The sequence below is a fragment of the Podarcis erhardii genome (assembly GCF_964252035.2).
Source record: "Podarcis erhardii genome assembly, chromosome: 17".
Lineage (NCBI taxonomy): Eukaryota > Metazoa > Chordata > Lepidosauria > Squamata > Lacertidae > Podarcis > Podarcis erhardii.
Window position 1 is genome coordinate 377,625 of NC_138515.1, and position 22,259 is coordinate 399,883.

General features: G+C 44.9%; 1 protein-coding gene across 12 annotated transcripts in view; it reads right to left on the bottom strand.

Annotated features, from left to right (window-relative positions):
• The window catches only part of LOC309331995 (uncharacterized protein), a 116,546-nt gene that overhangs the window by 36,569 nt on the left and 57,718 nt on the right, over positions 1–22,259 (bottom strand). For all 12 annotated transcript variants that reach the window (XM_081844597.1, XM_081844603.1, XM_081844601.1 and 9 more), the window contains 2 exons: positions 21,345–21,428; positions 11,054–11,218 (listed from right to left, as the gene is read on the bottom strand). In XM_081844597.1, the coding sequence (XP_081700723.1) occupies positions 11,054–11,218; positions 21,345–21,428 (249 nt within the window). The remainder of the gene's footprint in view (positions 1–11,053; positions 11,219–21,344; positions 21,429–22,259) is intronic.

Here is a 22,259-nt window from a genome sequence, read left to right on the forward strand (position 1 = left end):
AAGCAAATCTTCCCCTCAGCCTCCCACAATCTGCTACAATGCTCAGACATGGACCTAGGATCACAAAAGGGGCAAAACATTGAGGATTGCAGGTCAGCACGGGGTTCTTAGGTCAATTAGCATAAGCAAGAGAGCTGTAGGGAAGGGCCTTAAAAAAACAGAGCCTCAGTGGTATTTCCAAAAACTGAGAAGCATTATTCAATATCAAAGTTCCTGTTGCCACGTGTGTGTTTTTATTTATGGAAAGCAGGTTTCTAGCCCTCAGGGTTACAAAAATGTCAAAATTTTGCTGAAAACGTAGGGTTGGATCCAACTAAGTCATACTCAAAGTACACCCACTGACACAAATTTACTTTAATCACTTAAAGTACTTAAATTCCTCGCTCTAGGAATACCTGAGAATTTTCTTCACACACTTCTAATTTGGAACACACATACTCCCCCAATTTTGTGATGCAGTTCTCAGCTCAGAAAAATGTTTACAAAATTGCATTTCCCCTCAAGACTGCACACTTTAAGTGGTAATAAAATGATTTTTTTAATATTAAAAAAAACCTCAGAAGGCTGGACACTACAGACTTATGACTGAACATGTGCAAAACTGGAATAGACCACAATTAGGCTGGCCCATCCAGCCTTACCACAATCCATGTTTCTCTGGTGACTTTCAGACAAAACCTCTAATTCTAGAAGAAGAAGAAGAAGAAGAAGAAGAAGAAGAAGAAGAAGAAGAAGAAGAAGAAGAATCCTCCCCAAACTGCACACAGACACATGCACATTCTGTGAAACAAACAGAACAAACATGCAGGTTTTCCAGTGTGCATGATTTATATCATTATAAAGATGCCAAGTGGTTTAGTGTAAAGTTCCTGAGTTCCCCAGCTAGGGATTAGAAGATAAGGAAACTTCAAGAGATGCTATAGAAGACTGGGGGGGGGGGGTGTCCCAAGGAGAATTTTCCTTTGCAACTTGCAGGTTGTGGGCAGGATTCACCTAGCAATCCCCAGCAGCAGAAGCCCTGCACAAGGGCTGTCACTTGTGCAACTGGGCTTTCCCCGCCATGCTCCTCAAATTTGGATTGGGGCATGTGTGCTGGAAAACACCCCAAACAGCATCAGGGAAAGAAGAGGAATCATTCTGTCTGGCAAGATGAACACTTGCCACAGCGCAATGTCTCCCCACCCAACACACTCTTTGGTCTGTCTTCTACAGTACTTTTGGAACTTTCCTCCGATTCTTGCTATGCACTGGTATAGCTCTCCTGTCTGTGGTTTAGGGCTGTGCACAGACAAGACAGGAGGCAGAACAGGCCAGGACTGATGTTCAGATATAGGGGGGCAAACAGAGCAATCTTAGCCAAGGACTGGTGAGCATCAAATGAGGCCAAGAGGATGTTTTGATACAGAATATAGGCCCTGGTTTAGGGTCAAGGAGACGACTGCCAAGCCCCAGCTTTACTAGAAAAATGCCAATAGGCCATGCTGTGTTTTTGGAGTTCATGCAATATGCATGTGTCCATGTATCTTTCTGTAAGGTAAAGGTAAAAAGATAAAAGACCCCTAGACAGTTAAGTCCAGTCAAAGGTGACTATGGGGTTGCGGTGCTCATCTTGCTTTCGGGCCAAGGGAGCTAGTGTTTGTCCACAGCCAGTTTTCTGGATCATGTGGCCAGTAGGACTAAACTGCTTCTGGTGCAACGGAACACCATGATGTAAGCTAGAGCGCACAGAAACGCTGTTTATCTTCCAGCCACAGCGGTACCTATTTATCTACTTGCACTTGTGTGCTTTCGAACTGCTAGGTTGGCAGAAGCTGGGACAGAGCAACAGAAGCTCACCCTGTTGCGCAGATTCAAACCGCCAACCTTCCAATCGGCAAGCCCAAGAAGCTCAGTGATTTAGACCACAGCACCACCCGCATCCCTCCCGATAACTTTCTGTATCTCCCCATGGCAATACCTCTGTCCACGCAGTTCCAACCTCTCATTTCAACCACCTATAAAGATGGTGGAGTGCAAATCATGATGCTGTAAGCGCTCCCCACCCCCAAGTGCAGAATGCTGCAGTGGTACAGAATTCTGATTCCCAAGCCTCTGAAACATTCAGTTTGAATGCAACACGTTGTTTAGTCAAGAATCATAGAATCTTAGAGTTGGAAGGTACCCCAAGGGTCATCTAGTCCAACCCCCTGCAATGCAACAATCTCAATCTCAACGCATGACACATGGCCATCCAACCTCTGCTTTAAAATTTCCAGTGAAGGAGAGTCCATCACCTTTCAAGGGAGTCCTTTCCACTGTCAAACAGCTCTTATTGTCAGAAAGTTCTTCCTGGTGTTTAGTCAGAATCTACTTGTAACTTGAATGCTATGCTCCAGAGCAGGAGAAAACAAGCTTGTTCCCTCTTCCATGTCACAGCCCTTAAGATATCTGAAGGTGGCTTACATATCTCCTCTCAGTCTCCTCTTTTCGAGGCTAAACATACCCAGCTCCTTCAACTGTTCCTCATCAGTTTTAGTCTACAGACCCTTGATCATCTTGGCTGCCCTCTGCACACATTCCAGCTTGTCAACATTCTACTTAAATTCTGGTGTCCAGCACTGGACACAGTATTCCAGGTGTTTGTCTGACCAAGGCAGAATAGAGTGGTACTATTACTTACCTTGATCTGGATACTAGACTTCTGTTGATGCAGCCTAGAATAGAGTTAGCTTTTTTTGCTGCTGCATCATCACATTAAGCTTGTGGTCTACTAAGACCCTGAGATCCTTTTTCACAGGATCAGCCTTAATCACGCTCACTTCAGACTTGGTATCCCTTCACAAACCAGCAGGACAGGCAGATAGTCAAAGGCCATCAAGCACAACCATGTGTGGCAAGAGAAGACAGGTTCTTCACATGTCCACACTTCCAAATCCAAACCACAGGAATGTACAAAGAGTGTTATGTCTCAGGCACTAGCGGAACAGAAAGCTGGGGAGAGTTCAAGAGCCACACACACCCTGGAGGAGGTAAAAAGACCCCACCCAGCATGAGAAGATAGTCCATGAGCCATATAGGGCTCCCCAAGAAGACCTCCCCCCAAAAAAGGAAATTATTTTTGCCTGCTGTTGTGCCATGATGACAAAAAGTTTGTCATCCCCCCAAAACATTGTTCACTTTTTTAAAAAAAAAATAGGGTTGTTATCAACACATGTACAACAGGAATCTGCTGCCCCCCCAAAAGTGTGCTCTATAGGATATCCAAACCCCCAGTGCAGATTCTGAAGGTGTCCGCAGGTTGGGGGGGGGGGAGAAAGGCAAGTTCTATTGTGCAAGCAGAAGAACAGTACATTTTCTTTCTTTCTTTCTTTCTTTCTTTCTTTCTTTCTTTCTTTCTTGACTGCTCCCATAGGTCTATGCTGCGATTATGGGATGCCAAAAGGTATTTGTGATCCGCATCCTCAAGCACCCCAAAATGTGTTCCTTTTATTTAGTAAGTAGTCATCCCCTTCTCATGGATCACTGCCTTGCCGTGGTGAAGGGGCTTGAATAACTCAGAGAAGCTATGAACTATGCCGAGCAGGGCACCCAAGATGAACAGGTCATAGTGGAGAGTTTTGACCAAACATGATCCCCCTGGAACAGGAACCGGCAAGCCACTCCAGTATCCTTGCCAAGAAAACTCCATGGACAAAGACAACAGGCATATAAAAGTCATGATGCTGGAAGATGAGCTCCTCAGGTCGGAAAGCGTCCAACATGCTACTGGGGAAGAGCGGAGGACAAGTACAAGTAGATTCAGAGCTGATGAAGCGGCTGGGCCAAAGCCGAAAGGATGCTCAGTTGCGGATATGCCTGGAAGCGAAAGGAAAGTCCAATGCTGTAAAGAAAAATATTGCATAGGAACCTGGAATGTAAGAGCCATGAACCTGGGTAAGTTGGATGTGGTCAAAAATGAGATGGCAAGAATAAATACTGACATCCTGGGCATCAGTGAACTAAAATGGATGGGAATGGGCGAATTCAGTTCGGATGACCATCATATCTACTACTGTGGGCAAGAAACCCGTAAAAGAAATTGAGTGGCCCTCATAGTCAACAAAAGAGTGGCAAAAGCTGTACTGAAGAAGAAGAAGAAGAAGAGTTTGGATTTGATATCCCGCTTTATCACTACCCTAAGGAGTCTCAAAGCGGCTAACATTCTCCTTTCCCTTCCTGCCCCACAACAAACACTCTGTGAGGTGAGTGGGGCTGAGAGACTTCGGAGAAGTGTGACTGGCCCAAGGTCACCCAGCAGCTGCATGTGGAGGAGCAGGGAAGCGAACCCAGTTCCCCAGATTACGAGTCTACCGCTCTTAACCACTACACCACACTGGCTCACTGGGATGCAATCTCAAAAATGATAGAATGATCTCGATACAAATCCAAGGCAGACCTTTTAACATCACAGTAATCCAAGTTTATGCACCAACTACTGGTGCTGAAGAAACTGAAATTGACCAGTTCTATGAAGACTTACAACACCTTCTAGAAATGGCACCAAAGAAGGATGTTCTTCTCATTATAGGGGATTGGAATGCTAAAGTAGGGAATCAAGAGATAAAAGGAACAACTGGCAAGTTTGGCCTTGAAGATCAAAACGAAGCAGGGCAAAGGCTAACAGAATTCTGTCAAGAGAACAAGCTGGTCATCACAAACACGCTTTTCCAACAACACAAAAGACGACTCTACACAAGGACATCACCAGATGGGCAGCATCGAAATCAGATTGATTATATTCTCTGCAGCTAAAGATGGAGAAGCTCTATACAGTCAGCAAAAACAAGACCTGGAGCTGACTGTGGCTCAGATCATCAGCTTATAGCAAAATTCAAGCTTAAACTGAAGAAAGTAGGAAAAACCACTAGGCCGGTAAGATACAATCTAAATCAAATCCCTTATGAATACACAGTGGAAGTGAGGAACAGGTTTAAGGATTTAGATTTGGTGGACAGAGTGCCTGAAGAACTATGGATGGAGGCTCACAACATTATACAGGAGGCAGCAACAAAAACCATCCCAATGAAAAGGAAATGCAAGAAAGCAAAGTGGCTGTCCAATGAGGCATTACAAATAGCGGGGGAGAGAAGGCAAGCAAAATGCGAGGGAGATAGTGAAAGATACAGGAAATTGAATGCAGATTTCCAAAATATAGCAAGGAGAGACAAGAAGGCCTTCTTAAGCGAGCAATGCAAAGAAATAGGGGAAAACAACAGAATGGGAAGAACCAGAGATCTGTTCAAGAAAATTGGAGATATGAAAGGAACATTTCGTACAAAGATTACTATAATAAAGGACAAAAGTGGTAAGGACCTAAAAGAAGCAGAAGACATCAAGAAGAGGTGGCAAGAGAAATTATACCAGAAGGGATGGATGGCTCGTACACCCTAGGTAGTGTGGTTGCTGACCTTGTGCCTGACATCCTGGAGAGTGAAGTCAAATGGGCCTTAGAAAGCACTGCTAATAACAAGGCCAGTGGAAGTGATGGTATTCCAGCTGAACTATTTACAATTTTAAAAGATGATGCTGTTAAGGTGCTGCACTCAATATGCCAGCAAATTTGGAAAACTCAGCAGTGGCCAGAGGATTGGAGGAGATCAGTCTACATCCCAATCCCAAAGAAGGGTAGTGCCAAAGAATGCTCCAACTACCGCACAATTGCACTAATTTCACACGCTAGCAAGGTTATGCTTAAAATTCTACAAGGAAGGCTCAAGCAGTATATGGACCAAGAACTCCCAGAAGTGCAAGCTGGATTTAGAAGAGGCTTGCTAGAGAGGTTAAAAGCAACAAAAAAGGCTTTTATGGGTATGTTCGTAGCAAAAGGAAGAAGAAAGAAACAGTGGGGTCACTCAGAGGAGAAGATGGTGAAATGCAAACAGGGGATACAGAAAGGGCTGAACTCCTCAATGCCTTCTTTGCCTCAGTCTTCTCCAATAAAGAAAACAATGCCCGACCTGAAGAATTTGGAGCAAATGATTCAGCAGAGGAAACACAGCCCAGAATAACTAAGGAGATAGTACAAGAATACTTGGCTAGTCTAGATATATTCAAGTCTCCAGGGCCAGATGAACTGCATCCAAGAGTATTAAAAGAACTGGCAGATGTGATCTCAGAACCACTGGCAGTCATCTTTGAGAATTCCTGGAGAACAGGCGAAGTCCCGGCAGACTGGAGGAGGGCAAATGTTGTCCCTATTTTCAAAAGGGAAAAGAGAGGACCCAAATAATTACCGCCCAGTCAGTCTGACATCAATACCAGGGAAGATTCTGGAGCAGATCATTAAGCAAACAGTCTGTGAGCACCTAGAAAGGAATACTGTGATCACCAATAGTCAGCATGGATTTCTGAAAAATAAGTCATGTCAGACTAACCTGATCTCGTTTTTTGACAGAATTACAAGCCTGGTAGATGAAGGGAACGCAGTGGATGTAGCCTACCTTGATTTCAGCAAGGCATTTGACAAGGTGCCCCTTGATATTCTTGTAAAGAAGCTGGTAAAATGCGGACTTGACTATGCTACCACTCAGTGGATTTGTAACTGGCTGACTGACCGAACCCAAAGGGTGCTCATCAATGGTTCCTCTTCATCCTGGAGAAGAGTGACTAGTGGGGTGCCACAGGGTTCTGTCTTGGGCCCGGTCTTATTCAACATCTTTATCAACGACTTGGATGATGGACTCAAGGGCATCCTGATCAAATTTGCAGATGACACCAAACTGGGAGGGGTGGCTAACACCCCAGAGGACAGGATCACACTTCAAAACAACCTTGACAGATTAGAGAACTGGGCCAAAACAAACAAGATGAATTTTAACAGGGAGAAATGTAAAGTATTGCACTTGGGCAAAAAAATTGAGAGGCACAAATACAAGATGGGTGACACCTGGCTTGAGAGCAGTACATGTGAAAAGGATCTAGGAGTCTTGGTTGACCGCAAACTTGACATGAGCCAACAGTGTGACGCGGCAGCTAAAAAAACCAATGCAATTCTGGGCTGCATCAATAGGAGTATAGCATCTAGATCAAGGGAAGTAATAGTGCCACTGTATTCTGCTCTGGTCAGACCTCACCTGGAGTACTGTGTCCAGTTCTGGGCACCACAGTTCAAGAAAGACACTGACAAACTGGAACGTGTCCAGAGGAGGGCAACCAAAATGGTCAAAGGCCTGGAAACGATGCCTTATGAGGAACGGCTAAGGGAGCTGGGCATGTTTAGCCTGGAGAAGAGGAGGTTAAGGGGTGATAGGATAGCCATGTTCAAATATATAAAAGGATGTCACATAGAGGAGGGAGAAAGGTTGTTTTCTGCTGCTCCAGAGAAGCGGACACGGAGCAATGGTTCCAAACTACAAGAAAAAAGATTCCACCTAAACATTAGGAGGAACTTCCTGACAGTGAGAGCTGTTCGACAGTGGAATTTGCTGCCAAGGAGTGTGGTGGAGTCTCCTTCTTTGGAGGTCTTTAAGCAGAGGCTTGACGACCATATGTCAGGAGTACTCTGATGGTGTTTCCTGCTTGGCAGGGGGTTGGACTCGATGGCCCTTGTGATCTCCAACTCTATGATTCTATAAGGCAGAGGAACCAGAGACCAAATTGCAAACATGCGATGGATTATGGAGAAAGATAGAGAGTTCCAGAAAGACATCTACTTCTGCTTCACTGCCTAGACAAAAGCCTTTGACTGTGTCGACCACAGCAAACTATGGCAAGTTCTTAAAGAAATGGGAGTGCCTGATCATCTCATCTGTCTCCTGAGAAATCTCTATGAGGGACAAGAAGCTACAGTCAGAACTGGATATGGAACAACTGATTGGTTCAAAATTGGGAAAGGAGTACAAGGCTGTATATTGTCTCCCTGCTTATTTAACTTATATGCAGAATTCATCATCATGTGAAAGGCTGTGCTGGATGAATCCCTAGCCGGAATTAAGATTGCCGGAAGAAATATCAACAACCTCAGATATGCAGATGACAAAACCTTGATGGCAGAAAGTGAGGAGGAATTAAAGAACCTCTTAATGAGGGTGAAAGAGGAGAGCGCAAAATATGGTCTGAAGCTCAACATTAAAAAAACGAAGATCATGGCCACTGGTCCCATCACCTCCTGGCAAATAGAAGGGGAAGAAATGGAGGCAGTGGGAGATTTTACTTTCTTGGGTTCCATGATCACTGCAGAGGGTGACAGCAGTCACAAAGTTAAAAGATGCCTGCTTCTTGGGAGAAAAGCAATGACAAACCTAGACAGCATCTTAAAAAGCAGAGATATTGCCTTGCCGACAAATGTTCGTATAGTTAAAGCTATGGTTTTCCCAGTAGTGATGTATGGAAGTGAAAGCTGGACCATAAAGAAGGCTGATCGCCGAAGAATTGATACTTTTGAATTATAGTGCTGGAGGAGACTCTTGAGAGTCCCATGGACTGCAAGAAGAACAAACCTCTCCATTCTTAAGGAAATCAGCCCTGAGTGCTCAATGGAAGGACAGATCGTGAAGCTGAGGCTCCAAGACTTTGGCCACCTCATGAGAAGAGAAGACTCCCTGGAAAAGACTCTGATGTTGGGAAAGATGGAGGGCACAAGGAGAAGGGGACGACAGAGGACGAGATGGTTGGATAGTGTTTTCGGAGCTACCAGCATGAGTTTGACCAAACTGTGGGAGGCAGTGGAAGACAGGAGTGCCTGGCGTGCTCTGGTCCAGGGGGTCACGAAGAGTCGGACACAACTAAACGACTAAACAACAACAACAACACACCCACTTGTACACTCCAGTCATAACCACTTCAAACCTGTGTCCCAAAAAAGGTTAGCCAGCCCTGACAGTCACCAGTGAGTCTGAGTTAGGGAGAAATGTTCCCTCTCAACTGAACAAGGTGGATCAGTTAGATGCAGATCATGAGGAAGATCAGTTGGATCTCCTCACCGAAAAAAGAATGTTGGGTGGAGAAAACCTCACACAGCATCCTCTACATGCAAAACAATATTAGTTGCTCTAGAGCAGTATTGCCCAAACTTGGGTCTCCAGCTGTTTTTGGAGCTGTTAGCTAGCAGGACCAGTGGTTAGGGATTATGGGAACTGTAGTCTAAAAACAACTGGAGACCCAAGTTTGGGAAACACTGTTCTAGAGGGAAAGAATCCAAACAACTTTTGCAGATACGGAAAACTACTGGCTCCCCACTGGCAATTCCACAAGCAGCAGAAACCTTTGCCACATAGGCTTTCTCCTGCTGCATTCTGTTATTCTGACCAGCCACACACCTGCAGAGAGGTAACAACACTGCATCTCATTGCTACATTAGTATGGTCGGCTCAGAAAAGCAAGTAACATACACAGTGGAGTTGGAATAGAACCTCAAACAGCAAGCCCTTAACCTCCAGCTATGTCTCAACTCCTCTCAATTTTCAGCTTCACAGAAATTCAGTCCAGAATTTACAGGAAGCTGAATGGGCTTTGAATTCATTTTTTCATCAGGAAGATAAAGCTTACTGTTAACTTGGTAAGCAAGCAGCGCTTACCAGAGAAAATAAAGATTCCAGGGTTCTTCAAATCTGAGTGCTCTAGATTCTAGACATAAAATATTACGTCAGCTCTAGATTCAGAAATGGAAGGTTTTCATGTTGAATACAACAGCTCAGTTGGTTAGAGCAGTGTTTCCCAAGCTTGGGTCTCCAGCTGTTTTTGGACTACAGTTCCCAGCATCCCTGACCACTGGTCCTGCTAGATAGGGATTATGGGAGTTGTAGTCCAAAAACAGCTGGAGACCCAAGTTTGGGAAACACTGGGTTAGAGCATGGTGCTGGTAATACCAAAGTCGCAGGTTCAATCCCCATATGGGACAGCTGCACATTCTTCCATTGCGGGGGTTGGACTAGATGATCCTCAGGGTCCCTTCCAACTATATGATTTGCTTCCATAAAAGTGATAGCTCAAACCTAGGACAGGGAAGGTCACACTGTTCACACAAGAAGCTTTTTGGGTTTTGGCAGGAGGTGGGGAGTGAAGAGAGAACATAACAGAGGTTTTTCAATTACAACCATACAGAGACAGGGAAATATTTACCATCCTCTCAATGTCAGATCTTGAGATGACTGGAGGTGAGTTCAAGATGCACGAAAGCAAAGTCTGTCTTAACAGACACAACACATTTAACTTACGGAATTTGCTATTATTCAACTTACTGATGGCTGTTGCATAGCTTTGGGAGACTTTGAAAAAGGCTTTTGAGAAATGGTTCCCTGCTCTGCTTTACTGCAAACAAATCACAGAGACTTGAGGAATTCAACTTTATCCATTATGATATACAACCCTGAATATGAATGTGATCAGAGTGGTCAGCTGCTGTACAGAAATCCGCTCCCAACCCAATATTGCATATGACTGCATTTCATTAGACAGGTAGCCTGTAGCTGGATTCTTTACTTTCCTTCTCCCTCCAAGCCCAAATTATTACAAGTTTTGTATTTTTATTTTTAAAATGTGGTTGTGTTCTTCTGCATAATTGAAAAGGGAATATAAAGAGTTTAAAAAGGAAAAAGGCTTTAAAATACAATGCAGCACAACTGTTGAGGCCCACATGATCACTTAGTGGAACTTTAATATACAGAGGCAGCATCTCAGGAACAAAGAAAAGATCATCAGCCTTGTTGCCCTGCTTGTCAGCAACCCAGAGGCACCTGGACGACCGCGGCTGGAAACGGGATGCTGAACTAGAGAGACTTTCATCTAATCCAGGCCATGCTGACAGGGCCAGATTAAAATCCAGAAGCCATACTATATGCATAAACACCTGCAGCCACCCAAACTGTTTGCCAGAAAGCCCCATGCCAGCATGCAACCCAAAACATGCAGGATTTCTCAGGGGCTTGATGAAACGCAGTTCCAGTGTTGATGTCTGTAGCTAGCAAAAAAGATGCAGTGATGGGATGGCAAGACACATCTCATGCAAAGCAAGCCATCTTGTGAGTAAGCAGGAAAGAGGAGGGAAGAAACAAGGAGGCTGAACGACACAACTGAGCAGATGTGAAGAGGCACTAACCATAGCAAAATGCAGACACTGTCTCCAGCGGCACTTCTGGCGCTTGAGGTTCCTCCCGCCAAACTTGGGCTTGTCACAGCAAAAATCACAGCGGCCACAATCCATTTTCAGCAGGCAGGCTTCACACTTGCCACACTTACGGTTTCGCCGGCTAGCAGAGGTCTGCTGCAGTGGATGGAAAAACACAGGCAATCAGGAAGAGCCAGGCAGATTGCGCTGTAAAGAATGAGCAATGAGTAATCTCTGTGGGTACCCAAAAGACAGTGAGAACCTTCTATGGTGGCAGGTGGAAGACAGTCCTTCCAAGACAGTGAAAAACCAGCCAAGTCTATTCTTTAAGCAACTGTTGCCTCCTTTCAAAACCTTTTATCAGCTGATCTTCCACAGGCAAGTAACAGGAAGAACACAGCATGATCCAGGACAACCCCAATTTTTGTGTGCTGTTTGTCATCAGGAACAGAGGCTCAACTCCAAATACAGTTTTCATTTTCAACTGTGAAGTAGGAAGTTTTAGAATGGCACTTCTTACTGTCAACTGGTCACGGGGTTCTTGAAAACAGACCTCCACACAAGGCTTGTCAGATCTTTCACAGGCACTCAGAGTCTATGCAGATTCAATGTGTTGGACACACTGCTTTTGAACTGCCCAATATGACCTTAAGATGCAGCCAGAGAAATCTGCTAAGCTTTCGGACGAAAGATGGACAGTCCACTAAGGATTGCAGCAGCCCACTTTACAGGCATTCTAAGGCCAATCCATTCATCCTGCCTTGTGCTTTATGATTTTGGCAGTCACCTTTTTGTGGTTACGTTTAAATGGGACCTTAGGGTTACGGGTAGATAATAAATAAATAATAAGCATTTCTCAAGCACCCCTCCTTTTTCCTTTTCCTTCTTTCCGAAGAAGAAGAAGAAGAAGAAGAAGAGGAGGAGGAGGAGGAGGAGTTTGGATTTGATATCCTGCTTTATCACTACCTTAAGGAGTCTCAAAGCGGCTCACAATCTCCTTTCCTTCCTCCCCCACAACAAACACTCTGTGAGGTGAGTGGGGCTGAGAGACTTCAGAGAAGTGTGACTGGCCCAAGGTCACCCAGCAGCTGCAGGTGGAGGAGCAGAGACGCGAACCCGGTTCCCCAGATTACGAATCCACCGCTCTGAACCACTACACCACACTGGCAAGGTTCCCAATCTCAAAAGGCAAATTTGATAATTAACTCCGAAATGTCGAAGACTTTTAGGATTGAAAGGGGAACAAGGCAAGGGTGCCCACTCTCCCCGCTCCTGCTTATTTTTACTTTAGAAACTCTGATTCAATACATAAGATTAGAGGAGAGTATAAAATGTATTGCCTTGGGATATAAATTCTGCAGGGCCTGTAAGACAGAGTTGTTCCACCTGGCCCTTGGCTTACAATCAATTTGATTCCCTCTCCCTCTTTCTTTTTTCCTTTCTCCTCCTGTGAAGAGGCTGTATCTTAATGTTTTAATGTTGTATTTTAATCTTGTTTTTTAAGTTGTATTTTAATCAACAGAGCCAGACTGATACCCAGAGAGAACTTGCTGCAAGACAGACCCAAAAAAGAAAATAACAGAACACCTCTAGTCATCACATACAGCTCCCAAGTTAAAACAGTACAACGCATCATCAGAGATCTACAACCTCTCCTGGACAATGACAGTTCTCTTTCTCAAGCTCTGGGAGGAAGACCTTTCATTGCCTCCAGACAGCCCCCCAATCTTAAACAACTCCTAACCCACAATAATACTATAACCAGACTTAACACGGACACTGGCACCAGAGCCTGCAATAAACCCAGATGCCAACTTTGCTGCCACATACACCCGGACAACACCATTACTGGCCCCAACAACATCACACATACCATCTCGGGACTATTTAATTGCTCATCGTCTAACATTGTGTATGCCATAAAATGCCAACAGTGTCCTTCAGCTCTCTATATTGGACAAACAGGCCAGACCTTACGCCAAAGAATAAATGGACATAAATCCGACATCAGGAACCACAAGACAGAAAAACCAGTAGGAGAACACTTCAATCTCCCAGGACATTCTATACAAGATCTCAAAGTAGCTGTTCTATTACAAAGGAATTTCAGAAATAGACTGGAAAGAGAAGCTGCTGAATTGCAACTTATCACCAAACTTAAAACTATGGAGAGACCTGGTTTGAATAAAGACATTGGATTCTTATCTCATTATACATGACAAAGCCATTTTTCACCTTCTCACCCCTTGTTTTTTCCTGTTAGACCTATTGCAGTCGTTAAGAGTCGTCAACAGGCTCATCGCAGCTATCTGCCAATCACCCATTCCCACCACCCTTCTGAGTAATACCCCTCCCCACCTTCTCACTATATAGAAAGGTCCGGTGACTTCTGTTTCAGTGTATCTGAAGAAGTGTGCATGCACACGAAAGCTCATACCTAGAACTAACTCAGTTGGTCTTTAAGGTGCTACTGGAAGGAATTTTTTTATTTTGTTTTGACCATGGCAGACCAACACGGCTACCTATCTGTAACTTTAATCAACTTGTTTTTATTATTGGTTGTTAGAATCATAGAATCATAGAATCATAGAGTTGGAAGAGACCACAAGGGCCATCGAGTCCAACCCCCTGCCAAGCAGGAAACACCATCAGAGTACTCCTGACATATGGTCGTCAAGCCTCTGCTTAAAGACCTCCAAAGAAGGAGACTCCACCACACTCCTTGGCAGCAAATTCCACTGTCGAACAGCTCTCACTGTCAGGAAGTTCCTCCTAATGTTTAGGTGGAATCTTTTTTCTTGTAGTTTGGAACCATTGCTCCGTGTCCGCTTCTCTGGAGCAGCAGAAAACAACCTATCTCCCTCCTCTATGTGACATCCTTTTATATATTTGAACATGGCTATCATATCACCCCTTAACCTCCTCTTCTCCAGGCTAAACATGCCCAGCTCCCTTAGCCGTTCCTCATAAGGCATCGTTTCCAGGCCTTTGACCATTTTGGTTGCCCTCCTCTGGACACGTTCCAGTTTGTCAGTGTCCTTCTTGAACTGTGGTGCCCAGAACTAGACACAGTACTCCAGGTGAGGTCTGACCAGAGCAGAATACAGTGGCACTATTACTTCCCTTGATCCAGATGCTATACTCCTATTGATGCAGCCCAGAATTGCATTGGCTTTTTTAGCTGCCGCATCACACTGTTGGCTCATGTCAAGTTTGTGGTCAACCAAGACTCCTAGATCCTTTTCACATGTACTGCTCTCAAGGCAGGTGTCACCCATCTTGTATTTGTGCCTCTCATTTTTTTTGCCCAAGTGCAATACTTTACATTTCTCCCTGTTAAAATTCATCTTGTTTGTTTTGGCCCAGTTCTCTAATCTGTCAAGGTTGTTTTGAAGTGTGATCCTGTCCTCTGGGGTGTTAGCCACCCCTCCCAGTTTGGTGTCATCTGCAAATTTGATCAGGATGCCCTTGAGTCCATCATCCAAGTCGTTGATAAAGATGTTGAATAAGACCGGGCCCAAGACAGAACCCTGTGGCACCCCACTAGTCACTCTTCTCCAGGATGAAGAGGAACCATTGATGAGCACCCTTTGGGTTCGGTCAGTCAGCCAGTTACAAATCCACTGAGTGGTAGCATAGTCAAGTCCGCATTTTACCAGCTTCTTTACAAGAATATCATGGGGCACCTTGTCAAATACCTTGCTGAAATCAAGGTAGACTACATCCACTGCGTTCCCTTCATCTACCAGGCTTGTAATTCTGTCAAAAAACGAGATCAGGTTAGTCTGACATGACTTATTTTTCAGAAATCCATGCTGACTATTGGTGATCACAGTATTCCTTTTGAAAATAGGGACAACATTTGCCCTCCTCCAGTCTGCCGGGACTTCGCCTGTTCTCCAGGAATTCTCAAAGATGACTGCCAGTGGTTCTGAGATCACATCTGCCAGTTCTTTTAATACTCTTGGATGCAGTTCATCTGGCCCTGGAGACTTGAATACATCTAAACTAGCCAAGTATTCTTGTACTGTCTCCTTAGTTATTCTGGGCTGTGTTTCCTCTGCTGAATCATTTGCTCCAAATTCTTCAGGTCGGGCATTGTTTTCTTTATCGGAGAAGACTGAGGCAAAGAAGGCATTGAGGAGTTCAGCCCTTTCTGTATCCCCTGTTTGCATTTCACCATCTTCTCCTCTGAGTGACCCCACTGTTTCTTTCTTCTTCCTTTTGCTACGAACATACCCATAAAAGCCTTTTTTGTTGCTTTTAACCTCTCTAGCAAGCCTGAGTTCATTCTGTGCTTTAGCTTTTCTGACTTTGTGTCTACACGTGCTGGCTATTTGTTTGAATTCCTCTTTTCCATTTTTTGTACACATCCTTTTTTAATCTTAACTCAGTTAAAAGTTCTTTAGATAGCCACCCTGGCTTCTTTAGGCACCTTCCATGTTTCCGTCTCATTGGTATTGCATGAAGTTGTGCTTTTACTATCTCCCTCTTAACAAACTCCCAGCCATCATGAACTCCCTTTCCTTTTAGTATTACTGCCCATGGGATCTCACCCAGCACTTCCCTAAGTTTTATGAAGTCGGCTTTCTTAAAGTCAAGAAATTGAGTCCTAGTATGCTTGGCTGCTCCTTTCCGCTGTATAGTAAACTTCAGAAGAGCATGATCACTCACGCCTAATGATCCTTCCACTTCTACCCCACTAACCAGGTCATCAACATTGGTTAGAACCAGATCTAAAATGGCTGTTCCTCTTGTTGCTTCTCCCACTTTCTGGACAATGAAGTTGTCTGCAAGGGCAGTGAGGAATCTGTTTGACCTTATGCTCTTGGCTGAGTTTGACATCCAACAGATATCCTCCCATTACTACTATCTCCCTTCCTTTTGCATGCTTGGCCGTCTGTTCCAGGAAGGCATCATCTATGTCCTCCGTTTGGCTTGGGGATCTATAGTAAACTCCCACAATGAGGTCCCTGTTATTCTTCTCTCCCTTAATTTTGACCCAAATGCTCTCACTTTGGCTTTGAGGTTCTAAATCTTGGATCTCTTCACAGGTATACAAATCCCTGACACATAATGCCACTCCTCCTCCTTTCTTGTCTGGTCTGTTTCTCTGAAATAGATTGTATCCCTCCATTATTACATTCCAGTCGTGGGACTTATCCCACCAGGTTTCAGTGATGCCGCTCTGAGCCTGGTCTTGGCTGGGGAGGGCGGGGTATAAATAAAATTTATTATTATTATTATTATTATTATTATTATTATTATTATTATTAAAACTCCATGCATTCGCTGATGACCTACTCCTGACATTGGAGGACCCAATAGAGAGTGTTAAAAAAAACCCTTAGATTTAATGGTGAGTTATGGGAAAGTCTCTGGTTTTAAACTAAATATGACATAGATGAAATTAATGTTTAAAAATATTGAGAAAGAAAAAAGAGAACTGCAGGAAAAGGTGGAGTTACAAATTGTTAACAAGATTAGATATTTAGGTATCCAAACTACAATGAAAAATTTAAACCTATTTGAAGATAACTACAGTGGTACCTCGGGTTACATATGCTTCAGGTTACATATGCTTCAGGTTACAGACTCCGCTAACCCAGAAATAGTACCTCGGATTAAGAACTTTGCTTCAGGATGAGAACAGAAATTGTGCTCCAGCGGTGCAGCAGCAGCAGGAGGCCCCATTAGCTAAAGTGGTGCTTCAGGATAAGAACAGTTTCAAGTTAAGAACGGACCTCCGGAACGAATTAAGTACTTAACCCGAGGTATCACTGTATATTAAACTATGGAGCCAAATTAGAAATTATCTTGAAATTTGGCATAGGTTAAAACTGTGTATTTGGGGGAGAATAGCAGCAATCAAAATGAATATACTCCCAAAGGTCTTATTTCTCTTCCAAATGATCCCTATATTTAATAAAATGGATTGCTTTGACAAGTGGAGAAGGACTCTATCAAATTTTATATGGCAGGGTAAAAGATCTTGTATAAGATTCAAACTCCTTACAGATAAGAGAGAAGGTGGGGGGTTGGCCTCCCTGATTTGAAGATCTACTTTGAGACCTCCTGCCTCTGTTGGATTAAGGAGTGGATTCGGCTTGAGAATAGCAATATATTAGACCTTCAGAGGTGAGAGATAGAGGGGCAGTTGTGTTATAGGGAGCCTCTGAAAATCTTGCAAAGCAGTTCCTCTTCCAGCGAGGAAGAAAGTCCCACCTCTAGTGGAGAAGAGGTGCAAGGACCAGAGGACGCTAGTGCGCCCTTGCCATCGCCCATCATGTGCAGTAGTCTGAGGCGCAGGGAGGGGTGGAAAAGGCTGGGGGTGATTAAGCTTTTATGTTCGGGGAGGTACAAAAACAGACCATTCCCGGATTCTGCTAGCGATTGAGCAAGACATGAACTTATTACGCTCTTCACTGTAAATAGTTTGCACCAAAATAAAGCCTGTAAAAGACAGGTCGGAGTCCTGCCTGGTTACTCTTGAGCAACCGAAATAGCACCTGACAGGATTAATTCACCACCAGTCGGAGCAGGCCCGAAAAATCCTTGAAGGCGATCTGGAACCGGCCAACGCCTACCACGGGAATGTCGTTTCCCTGGTAGTCTCTCAGGTGTACGCGGTGAGAGTCGAGTTGCCTTTTGGACACTCTGGGTACCAGTCTTTTGATGGTGCTCCAAGACACGATGGACAGGGCAGACCCGGTGTCGATCTCCATGTCACATGGAGCTCCTTCAATGAGCACCGTGACGTTCAGCTTGCGTCACATAGGTGAGTCGGTTTGGCCAATCGTGGTTCCAGACGGGCAGCGGCAGTTGGTGAGAGCAAAACATCTTTCCTTGGCAAACTGGAGTGAAGACTTGGACTTGCGAGTCGGTGAAGGGGGGGGTGTCAGACGGAGCCGATCGGCAGACCTTAGCGATGTGGCCCCTTCTGGAACACGTCCGACAGATGGCGTCTCTGAATCGACACTTGGCACGGGAATGGTTGCCTCCGCAGCCGGCACATTCCGGTTGGCCCTTGGACTTCTGTTGGAACTTCCTGCACTCCCGCTTTGCCTGGTGCACGTCATCGTCTTCACTGGAGGATGCCTGATCACTGCTGGCCTCTTCGTGATGCACTGGAACTGGCTTCCTAGCAAGACGTGGGCTGCTGGCCTTGCGGATCTCCTGGGTGGAGCGTTCAGCAGCTTCCGAGGCCACAGCCTCCTCAATGGCTTTCTGCAGCGTGAGGTCTGGCTTGGCGAGGAGATGCCGTTGCAGATGGATGTCCCGGACCCCGCAGACGATTCGATCCATCAGGGCATCGTCTAAGTCTTGGAACTCGCAGTGCATTGCAGCCTGTCTGAGGGCGGTGGTGTAGTTGTTGATTGACTCCCCCTCTGCCTGGTTCCGGTGGTAAAACGCATGGTGGGCAGCAATCTTGGGACGGCTTTGGCATGTAGTGGTTGCGGAGCTTCTCTTGGATCGTGTCCCATGGTGTTGCCTGGACTGCTTCAGGCGCAACCAATGCTCAGGCCGTCTCAAACACCTCAGGCCCACAGAGGCTGAGGAATAGGCCCAGCTTCCGTTCCTTTGATACTGCTGTCAGCTCGTTGGCTTGGAGGTAGCAGTCGAACCGAGCGAGGTAGGAGTCCCATGATTCAGAGGCTGTCGCAAACGGCGGTAGAGGCACAAGTGAAGCCATGATTCCGATGCCAGCGTGAAGGGCGATGGATGGAACATAGTGCTCTAGCCAGAACAGTCAGCTCTTAATTGGTTCTGTCCAGTGATTTCACTCAGTGATTTCGCTCAGTGATTCAGCTCAGTTCAGAGGATGGCTGCATCTGGCTGTGCTCTGATGTCCATCGATCCCACCTTCGTCGCCAGTGTTAAATTGTGGGTTGACATAGCAGACGACACAGCGATTTCTCCAAAGCAGCTCTTGTAAGCTGGAACAGAACTGAACTGAGGAGCTCAGTCAGCCTGCTTATATAGAGCTCCAGAACAATTGTAACTGTTGCAACTTTCTAAAACTATCCAATCACTGAACGTCACTTTTGATCCTTCATTTGCATACAAACTATCCAATCACTGAACGTCACTTTTGATCCTTCATTTGCATAACTATCTACAGTATCCCCCTGCTGGCCCAGGGTGAGAACTTCAGTACATAACAGAAACGTTGCAGTAATTTTGAGGATGAAAATTTATCACCAACCTTCGCAGAAATTGCTCACGTGCTAGCCTCCATTCTCAGGATGGGGTTACCGTACTAAAATAATCTTATCCGTGTAACATAAAATGAATGTGCCTCATTTCCTCTGTCATGGGCCAGTGGGGATTTAGCTTCACTTAACAGCATAACACTTAACAACTCGATGACATAACATCAAGCCACACTTGGATTATTTACTTCTGTGTGCTTGTGTATCTGTGTCTCCCTTGTATCAATTAGGAACTATTCTCTCACCTTTCCTTTCATATGTATGCTACTGATTACTTCTGGACAGACTTTGGTACTCTTTTGTGTGTCCCCCCCCCCATGTCTTTCTATCTGAGCTGGCTCCCTGCCTGTTACGTTACATGCGGGTGGGGTTCCTCTCTGTGTAAAGTCTTCAAGCTGGCCCTGCATGCGCCTGACAAATCTGCCCCACTGTCAAAATTTATCTTTCCCCCCACCTCCAGTCTCCGTTGTTGTGTGTCCTGGCTGAGGGGGAAAAACAGGAGACGGATGGCCATCGGTCAGGGATGGTCTAGTTGAGATTCCTGCATTGCCCCTAGATGACACTCAGGGATCCCTTCCAACTCTACAATTCTCTGGTGCAGGTTTGTGCAGAGTTTTAGATACAAGTTGGACGCAAGGAGTGCAAAGGATAGCAGCCCATCTTATGCACCATTGGCTTGGGAATAAGCCCCACTGATCATGATGAGACTCACAGGCGAGTAGATTGCTGCTGTGCAGTCCGGTTTTTTAAATAAATGTTTTCCTTTTCAGTTAATACAGAGCATGGTGAAATCACAATAAATAAAACCTCCTCTTCAGTTGTTTCAAGCTACTACATGTTCCACATAATATCTGTACTGCATTGTTTAGCTTGGCAGCACCTGCACTTTGGAATTCCCCGCCTATTGCAATAAAGCACGTGCCTTACTAGACTCTTTTCGGGCAACTGCTAAAAGCATTCTTCTTTAGGCAAGCATACCTAGACGCTTAGGAAGTTGAAGCAATTTTAATCTTAATGTTTTGTATGTTTTAAAGTAGGATTGTTAATTTTTCTTGATTTTACTGCTTTGGTGTTTTTTTGGTTTTTGTTTTGGTAGACCACTTTGAAGGTTTTTAAAAAATAAGTAATTAAGTAATAAGTTGGATATCAAACATGTGGTTGAAGGAAGTCACACGGGCATTTGGGTATAAGGGGAGGTGGTTGCAGGGTTAGATGTGGGGAATTTGCAGAAATAATATATTCATGTTATGTACAATGATGAAGGTGTATGGCAATTAACATGTAATGTGAATTAATTGAAAATAATAATATTTAATAATAATAATAATAATAATAATAATAATAATAATAACAATAGAAGCGAGTTTCCCAAATAACACACACTGCAGTCTCATTAAATGCTAATTAGATTTCAAGTTGCTCATTGCTCTCTCTACTTCTTTCCTGGGCACATAGCTGATTTAGCTTTTCAAACTACAGTGGTACCTCGGGTTAAGTACTTAATTCGTTTTGGAGGTCTGTTCTTAACCTGAAACTGTTCTTAACCTGAAGCACCACTTTAGCTAATGGGGTCTCCTGCTGATGCCGTGCCGCCACCACGCAATTTCTGTTCTCATCCTGAAGCAAAGTTCTTAACCCGACGTAATATTTCTGGGTTAGCAGAGTCTGTAACCTGAAGCATATGTAACCCAAGGTACCACTGTATTTTCAGATTGTGACACATCCGTGGGGGTGGACAGGATGGGCTGCTAAAGCACTCACAATCCCTCCCCTTCCCGATTCAATTTCCAAGGCTTCATCAGCTCCCAACACAGTTAATATTTTCCATTCCACTTGGGAGTGCAGACTTCTGGGTGGACTCCATCGATTCCCATCACATGATGAGAGAAGGGGGAAGGAAATGCAGGTCTCCATTTGTGATACACACACCACACAACTTTGGGCACCTGTACACTGATTAAGATCTTAGAAGAAAATGTGCTTCAAATCACTTTCTCAAATGGCTGTAGAAATAAATTGTAGCTCAACCACATCCCAGAGACCCCCATTCAGAAAAGTCATATGCTTACCACATTGTTCTTCAGCTGGGCAGTGGGATGCTTGGGGGGACGACCAGGTTTCTTCCTTTCCTTCACTGCTCCTAACTGCTTCTTCTGTTAAGAAGAAACCCACGTGAGTTGGGGTGGTCAAGGAGACCCTTCTAGTCTCCTTTGTTCCCACAAAGAAGTTTACATGCTGGGAAATGCTGCAGTATTCTTTTACCTATGCAAGACTTTCAGGCACCTCATCCCCTGCTGAGGCTCAGCCCCACGCGACATGTCAGAGCTTTCCCAAATGAGTCGGGTTGGTGCTTATCAGGGAGCAGGACCCCAGGTAGAAAAGACAGTGTGCAACACCATGATTTCAACTCACTTTAGTATTTGCACGGAGTCTGATACAGTATCCCTTGCAATACAGAAAGGAGTATTCTCCAGGAGCAAAAGCACACTATCTATAAACTTTGGACCAGGAGTCGGCAAGGTTTTTGTGGCTTGGGCCAGTTCACAGCCCCGCAAACGCCGTGGTGGACCAGAGTGTGCGTGCGTGTGCAAACGTTATTTCAGGCGTGTGCAGCTTCGCTTCCCATTGGCTGCAGGAACTTCCAGCATTGTGGAAGGTAGTCCCCGCTCTGCTCCATGCCCGTTTAGTGCGGCACACGGAAGCCGACCGAGTGGGCAGCGGGGGTCCTCGAGCGGAAGGCTGGGTCCATGGGCCAGTTAAATGACCCCCATGGGCCGCTTGTGGCCCATGGGCCTTAGGTTGCCGAACCCTGCTTTGGAGCAACTGAGTCTTGATACAGTTAACTTAATAACTCACACAGACTAAGCCTTATTTCTAGTTAAATCATCAAGTGCTGACTGATTTAGGGGAATACAGTGGTACCTTGGGTCCCAAAATTAATCCGTTCCGGAAGCCCATTCTAAAACCAAAGCGTTCTAAAACCA